We start from the raw sequence: 8,171 nt of genomic DNA on the forward strand, positions 1-8,171 counted from the left end.
AAGATCAGAATCACAGTAGAGGATTGGTAGGGAGCTTTAAGCCTTTACCCCATCATGGCCCCCATGAGAATCTCCCCTCTGCACCACGAATGCTCTTTGTTCCCTCCCCCACCCTAGCTGTTTGTTAAAGAAAAATCAACCACACCAGGGAAATAATCATGTGACAAAATTCATGTCATGTTTGGTCTTTAAGGAGGGTTTGGCATGGAGGAGCAGCTAGGAAGCCTTGATACTTCTTTGCCTCAAATTTAGTCCCAGTGCTGTTTTTACCAAGGAAGGTGGCCACCAGGCTTTTGCTATATTTAGTGTGTAGTCCCTGCCCCCTTAATGCTAGTGCAGAGCAAAAATTTCCATTCAAGGAAGATTGACCAAATCACATTGAATTTAGCATATTTCTCTGCTACTTAAACCAGGATCCATTAATCTATGTCCCTCATCTTATATTGCAATATTTATTTATTTGCTGCAAAATTCATTTTTAGAACTGTTAGCTATTTAGATATTAGCTTTTTAAACATTTAACACGGCAGTCCTGTACATGTCTACTCTGAAGTAAGACTTCCTGAGCCCAGGAGAGTGTGCACAGAATAACCACCTGGTTGAGTAGTTCTCAGCTGCTGGTGGTAGCAAGATCTCTTATAGTAGAAGAATCTTCACCTTGCTCATTCCAGAGCAGAAGGTGCGTGGGAGATGTAGTCATCTTATTTTTTGTCCCATTGTTTCTATCCCTCCCACTTATATAAATGGGAGAGAAAATCACTATTCCACACCCTGGGCTGCGATAGTTATATGCTCTGCAAAGGCATTTTTCAGTTCTCTCCAAAGCACTTCCTTTCATGAATTCCCCAAACGCGAATGGATGGAAACATCAACTTTTCTTCAAAATAATAAAATAATAAAATTGCATATTAGGAGAAATGTTTCATTCTAATCACCCTCTTGACTGCGTCTTTCACATCTTTGTTTCTTAGGCTGTAGATCAAGGGGTTTAACATGGGGATCAGCACAGTGTAGAACATGGAGACTGCTTTGTCTTCATCTTCTGAGGAGCCAGAGCTGGGCCGGACATAGATGAAGAAGAGGCTCCCAAAGAAAAGAGAGACAGCTGTGAGGTGGGAAAAGCAGGTAGAGAAAGCCTTGTGCCTCCCTTCACTGGAGTGGATCCTCAAGGTGGCTGCAAGGATGTAGATGTAGGAGATGATGACAATAAAGCCACTGAGAGTTCCAAGGGTGAAGGAGAGACCCAAAAGCACCATCAAGTTGAAACTTGTGTCAGAGCAGGAGAGCGATATGACTGCAGGGATGTCACAGAAGAAATGGTTGATTGTCGACTTGCAGAAAGTTAACTGGAAAGTTAAGCTGGTGTGTGTTGTAGCATTGATCAGTCCTGCAAGATAGGGTCCAACCATCAGCTGGGCACAAATTTTCCTGGACATGATGACTGTATAGAGAAGAGGCTTGGAAATAGCTACGTACCGATCGTAAGCCATGGCTGCCAAGATGAAAGCTTCAGTGGCCACAAAGAGACAAAACATAGCCATCTGTGCTGCACATCCAGGCAAGGAAATGCTTTTGCTTTTCACGACAAAATCCATCAACATCTTAGGGGTGACGACGGAAGAATAGCAGAGGTCCACGAAGGACAGCTGGCTGAGGAAGAAGTACATGGGGGTGTGAAGTCGAGAATCGATCCTGATTAATAGGATCATCCCAAGATTCCCCACAATGGTGATGAGGTAGACTACAAGGAAGAATAGGAAAAGCAAGATTTTCAGCTCTGGTGAGTCAGTGAAGCCCAAAAATATGAACTCATATATGGTGCTGTGATTTTCCCTTGACATGCCTTTTAGTTCTGTAGAGAATGTAGAGAAGAAAAGACAAGCGATTTCTGAAATGACAGAGCTATTGAACTATATATCACAGAAAACTCTGAATCTTTGAGTACCACTGGCTCTCATGCCTTCTACTGTTATTGGTGAAATTTTACCTTTGAGGGCATCTTCTGGATTCTGATTCAGCACTCAGTCTCAATGACTAGGCAAAGCTTGCATTTTTATAATCCTTTATCTTTTATGAAGTCAATAAATAATATTTTCTTATTATTGCCAGCTGCTTAGTTGCATGCAAGAAATACGTAAAATAACTTCTAACCTCCACCTGATGATGACCCTCAGTGATATATGGATTCCCTCCTTCTGACAAAATGCAATGTACAGTGGTACCTCAGGTTACATACGCTTCAGGTTACATACGCTTCAGGTTACAGACTCCGCTAACCCAGAAATAATACCTCAGGTTAAGATCTTTGCTTCAGGATGAGAACAGAAATTGTGCTCCAGCGGCGCGGCAGCCAGCCAGAGGCCCCATTAGCTAAAGTAGTGCTTCAGGTTAAGAACAGTTTCAGGTTAAGAATGCACCTCCAGAACGAATTAAGTAGTTAACCTGAGGTACCACTGTACAGTATAAACCAGAAATTACTAAGAGAGCCTACCCACGTGCTGATGGCTTTGCGGCAGTTTTAATCCCTCATCCATCTTTTACTTCTTCAGCTGAAATCTTGCACCTTGCTCCTGCTTGTATCACTGAAGCAGTATCTACAGGAGAATATAACCAATGATTTGCCCAAAAGGGATGCCTCGTTCTGGGAATTTGTAATATGGTACTGGGACGCAGGTGGCGCTGTGGGTTAAAGCCTCAAGCACCTAGGACTTGCCGATCGAAAGGTCGGCGGTTCGAATCCCTGCGGCGGGGTGCGCTCCCGCTGCTCGGTCCCAGCGCCTGCCAACCTAGCAGTTCGAAAGCACCTCCGGGTGCAAGTAGATAAATAGGGACCGCTTACCAGCGGGAAGGTAAACGGCGTTTCCGTGTGCGGCTCTGGCTCGCCAGAGCAGCGATGTCACGCTGGCCACGTGACCCGGAAGTGTCTCCGGACAGCGCTGGCCCCTGGCCTCTTGAGTGAGATGGGCGCACAACCCCAGAGTCTGTCAAGACTGGCCCGTACGGGCAGGGGTACCTTTACCTTTACCTTTATCTGAAGGGTTTGAAAACTGAAGTGGCAATTCCAATTAGCTGTTCTTGCATTTCTGCCTGGAATCAGTCACCACAGTGGTCCCAGGTAGAAATAGTAATAATAAAACAAATGGCAAGAACAAATATAGTAGATATGCATAATTCAGCATTCATGCATATATAATTCAGCAAAAGTAAGGTACATAACAATCAAGTGAAATAATGTGGGTTTCCACTAGGGTTACTGATTTGCCTCAGATGAGGCATCAGTCTGGCATGAATATATCTGCCTCAGATATTTTGGGCATTGCAGGCGCTGCTGAAATTTGAGACCCCACAGTCTACCACTTTGGCTGGGCACTGCTGCTTGAAAGCACGGGCGGAGGAAGAGGAGTGCGGGGGGAGCGCACCATCCCTGGCAGCGTGATCCTGGTGGGGTGCCATTGCGGCTACCTCCCCACCCACACTGGGCACCACGCCCCTGCACTGCCCCCCCGCTCTCCGCCCCCCGGTCCCAGAGCATGAATCTCCGCCACTGCTTGAAAGTGTCCTGCTCAGTGCTTTCAAGTGCCTTCAGCCACAGCTTCTCTGCTAAGAAAATGTCCCCCCTGCCCAAACAGCTTTTGTTTACAAAAAATGACTATTGCAGCTAGTTGCCAAATGCATCGAGTGTGCAATAGAGCTCTCCAAATATTTCATGTTGGTGACACCATTTTTAGACATGCATCATTTCTTGACACAGTGATTCAGTTTTACTAGCAAACTGGAGGTTCAACTAACCCCTTTCCAGCCCCGGGAGGAGAGCAGGGAGCATTTGCCTGACACACCCACAAACTGTAGCCGACCTGCTAATGTGTCAAAACACACAGTTTGGAAAGCTCTGCTGTACAATGTATAGTTTACCTCTCAGTGGAAAGGTTTTTGAAGACCGTTCCTTAAAGAGGCCCCAACTTGGTTCAGGCTCTGATACTAATTAATTATGGGGTGAAGTGAGCTGAGAAATGATTCTGCTCTTTTCAGAAACTCTTCACTCACTTCACCTCTTTCACAGACAATTACCTGGTGATCTAAGATCAAAAGTTGTGGATAAATCTATAGGTAGTATTGCTGGAAGGCAAAGATGGGCAAACACCCACCAGCAAGATTATTGGCTTGCCTGACAGAGGCACAAGGCTGGCTCAAGGTTTGGATCCTTCCTTGGCAGAATGCCCTCTGGTTGTCTTCTTCCTCTGCTGGTGTCTCCTAGAAGGCTAACCTGTTGGCCACAATGGACTAGTGTCTGGTACCAATGTGATGATGAGGATCAGGAAGGTGGATCTGACTCACCATTTAAATTTCCCACAATGCCCTGGAGCAGTGGCACTGTGGGAAATTTAAATGTTGGCTCAGACCTAGCCACCTGGTGTCCAGGGCTCTGCTGGGTCCCTGCCTGAGAATACTGCATATTGATGCTGGGCCTGCAAAGATCCATAATCGAGATAGCTGTTTCCCCCAGTCATGTATTCTGCCTCAGTTTCTGCCAGTCAAGTTGGCTTCCTGCAGTTATTAGAGCAGAGTGTACTAAGTTCTAAACCAGATGTGTTATGCTTTTAGGAAGTCCATCATAATTAACAGCAGGAACTGGGGCCTCTGATTTTCTTGTGACTATAGCATGTAGGGAGGTTTAACCATTTCCTTCCCATTGTGTGTCTAACAAAAATCCCTTATATGCCCCAGAAGAATGTCCCTATGGGAGCCGTTGGGGTGTTCCTTGGGCTAATAGCAACGCGGTCAGGAAAGTGAATTGCATTTTAAGCAGCAGTTAGAGACTACAGCTATACATATGTTTTTAAAAGAATCTTACATTTAGATTTTTTGCCATCTTTCCTATGGAAATGGAAATGGAAAGAAGAAGAAGTCTCAGCAAAAGAAGAATGGGTACAAAAATTTATGGAATATGCAGAAATGGCAAAACTTGCCGGAAAAAGAAGAAATCAAGATAACAAACTTTTTATTAAAAAAATGGAAATGGATTTTGAATATTTACAAACAAACTGTAAACAGATAAGAACACTGGCAGGATTATTGTAATAACCTGCAGTTTTATAAGAGTATATATTTAAAGTAGCAAATGAACGAATTAAGTTAATTTCGATATCCAGAAAATATTAAAAATAAATTTGACAAACTGCAGAAAGAGGGGGAAGGAAGTCAAATTTTGAAATGTTAAAATGACTGTAAAATTATTGAAATGTACAAAACTGAAAATCATAAATAAAATATATAAATAAATAAATTTAGATTTTAAAAAATTATTCCTTGTACTTGATGCATTTCTATTCTTACTATCCATACCAATATTCAACCTTAAAACATATCAATAAAATGTACACACAAAAACACATCTTGTTGCAATCCTACTCTTGCATGTATACTTTACTGAAATCTGTGATGATGTGAAATTTAACAATGCAAAATTGAAAGATACATCAGTGCCCGGGAGTAAAGTTCATCTGAAATATTCTGTAACTTAAGCACATTAGATATAGAATCATAGGAACAAAGGCAGCTGCCTTATATTGAGGCATCTAATCATAAGCCTGCATTTTTATCAGAGCTTATATATTTCGATCAGGGCCTGTAAATTAAAATGAGCTTAAAGATTTTCAAATGTTTCATGCCAGGCAGAAGACTAAAAAACCTTGGCAAGATGTTTTTCCTCCTAGACAAGGGGGCCCCCTGATTTATAGCAGAAAACAATTCTCAAAGTCGTAAAAAGGGAATTACAGGCTGAGAGCCAAGGTTACACTGACCCTACAAATTAAGGGTTGGTAAATAGTAAAATGAGCCATATCTTCTTCCTAAGGTTAAAAAGGCCAAGAGCAAATGGAAAAGAAAGCAACTGGCTTGGCTGGAGAAGATAGGTTTCTTCCTATCTTATTTTGAGGCTGGAAACTGTTCCTTCCTTTTTTCACTTTGAGAAGGTTAATTCTTTTAAAAGGCTACCTATGATAATGTATGAAATATATTAGCTTAAATGTAATTATGCAAAGGATCTAGAAAGAAAGAAATGTTAAATTCTTATTTCATAGAGTCATATTGCAATAGGAGACCAGAGGGGCAAATGAGCCCAGCCTCCTGCCAGACAGGAGACGCCATCGAGCACTCCTGATATATGGTTGTCAGGCCTTTTGTTTAGACACCTCCAAATGAAGGAGATCTTTCAATGATGATGTGAACTCAAGATCCTTGAAGATAAAAATTTAAGATTAACCATCTGTTTTGGAAGGCAATAGGGCAAGGAGGGCAAGAGGTGAGCTGGTAATTAAGATTCCTTGTTGAGACACATGTAAGATATATTACTACTTATTTGTCATTTATAGATATAAGAATATATAGCTCTTTGTGTCCCATAAAAGGACAAAAGGAAATGGGTGTATCTTTTGTGATTGGTTCTAGCAAACAGCCAATAGGAATTTCAACCAGGCTGATTGGACAGAGGCAGCCACAGGAGGAGCAAGGGGGCTGGATTAAGGAAATATAAGTGCTGGCCAGAATGGCAGGAGGCCAGGCCAGAGCTTGGTAACCATATACCACTGTGCCTCTCATTTATTTGTCTGACAAATAAATTACTATTTTAATTTCTCTATTGCTGCGTTGAATATTTCATTCCAGCTAAGCGTTAACCACAAGCAGGGTGCTACATTTTATGGTGCCCCTGTGACTCGGATAAGTGGTCTGCTGGAACGCAGCCCCTTCGCCCTACTGGGCAGGGTACAAGAGAGAGGATCTCTAAACTGCTTACCCAGCGCGCACTGGTACATTTTTCCAGGGGGAACGCAGAAGTCTCGTCTGTCTGATACCCTGCTCACTGGCGGCGACGGACCGGGGGGAACCAGAGAAATAAACAGGGAACCAGCCAAGGGTAAGTGCACAAAGGGGTTTTTGGCCCTCCAATTAATTGGGAGGAAGAGAAGTCTTGATCAAACTTCTGCGTCTCAGTAAGGGGGAACTGAGTACGCTAGGTGGTTGGGTACATCAGATGTTGGTCTGGTGGAGGGAAAGGGAAAAATTGGGAGGTAGAGTGTGGTGAAGTATCTAGCGCATTGTATGTGTGAGAAAGTACAGAACAATCTGTAGCTGACCTGAGTGTGGAGTGGGTAGTACTTCGGTTCCCAGTGAGGCGACTCCATCTGGGCAAGGAACCTCACGAAGCAAGTGTGTGAGTGACTGAGTGGATACTTCACAGGGCCATACAATGGGAGTTGGTGGTTCAAAGGGGGAAAATACACCTCTTGAATGTATGTTAAATAATTTTAAGAAAGCCTTCTCAGGGGCATATGGAGTCAAAATGACGCCAGAGCGCTTGAGAACGTTATGTGAATTAGAATGGCCAAAACAAAATACTGGATGGCCATCTCAGGGAACCTTTGATATAAATTTAGTAAGCAAACTTTGGACTGATATCGCCAAAGAAACTGGAGGGTGCCCAGAACAATTTTCTTTTTTTTCCCCCAAATGAATTTTTATTATTAAACATAGTACATAGAACATAACACAGAACAAAACAACAACAACAACAACAAAATATAATAATTTCATATCGTTTTCCTAACTTCTTTCTCTTTTGAACTTCCCTCAGCTGTCCCGTAAATCATCCGTGTTCATCACATTCTTTACACATTCCTCAAACTTGTATTGACATTATTTATCTCTTTTCCTCCTATTCCCTTTAGACAATACTTGCTGCTTTTTTACAGTGCTTCTTTAAATCCCTTAAGCGTCATCTGTCCTTTACTTATGCTATCCAGATGCTCTACAAATTTCTCCCAGTCCCCGATGAACTTTTGGTCTCTTAAGTATCTGATCTTCCCTGTCATTTTATCTAGCTCTACATATTCTAGCAATTTTGTTCTCCAGTCTTCTACAGTCGGTATATCCTGTTGTCTCCATCTCTGGGCCAATACCATTCTTGCAGCCGTAATTGCGTATCTAAAAAATTTACAGTCCTCTCTTTTAATCTCCTTTCCCACCATTCCTAACAAAAAGACCTCTGGCTCCTTCCTAAATGTATATTTTAAAATCTTCTTTAACTCATTATATATTTTTTCCCAGAAGTCTTTCACCTTCCCGCAGCCCCACCACATGTGATAAAACGTGCCCTCCTTATCCTTACACTTCCA

At 42.5% G+C, this 8,171-nt stretch overlaps 1 protein-coding gene across 1 annotated transcript; it reads right to left on the minus strand.

Moving 5' to 3' along the window:
* Positions 1-906: 906 nt before the first annotated feature.
* On the minus strand, positions 907-1,862 carry LOC310826740 (olfactory receptor 5G29-like). The gene has a single exon (XM_083702012.1). The coding sequence runs from the start codon at positions 1,839-1,841 to the stop codon at positions 909-911; it is 933 nt and encodes a 310-aa protein (XP_083558138.1). The 5' UTR covers positions 1,842-1,862; the 3' UTR covers positions 907-908.
* Between the last annotated feature and the right edge of the window lie 6,309 nt (positions 1,863-8,171).

The sequence above is a fragment of the Podarcis gaigeae genome, assembly GCF_964106915.1.
Source record: "Podarcis gaigeae genome assembly, chromosome: 1".
Classification (NCBI taxonomy): Eukaryota; Metazoa; Chordata; class Lepidosauria; order Squamata; family Lacertidae; genus Podarcis; species Podarcis gaigeae.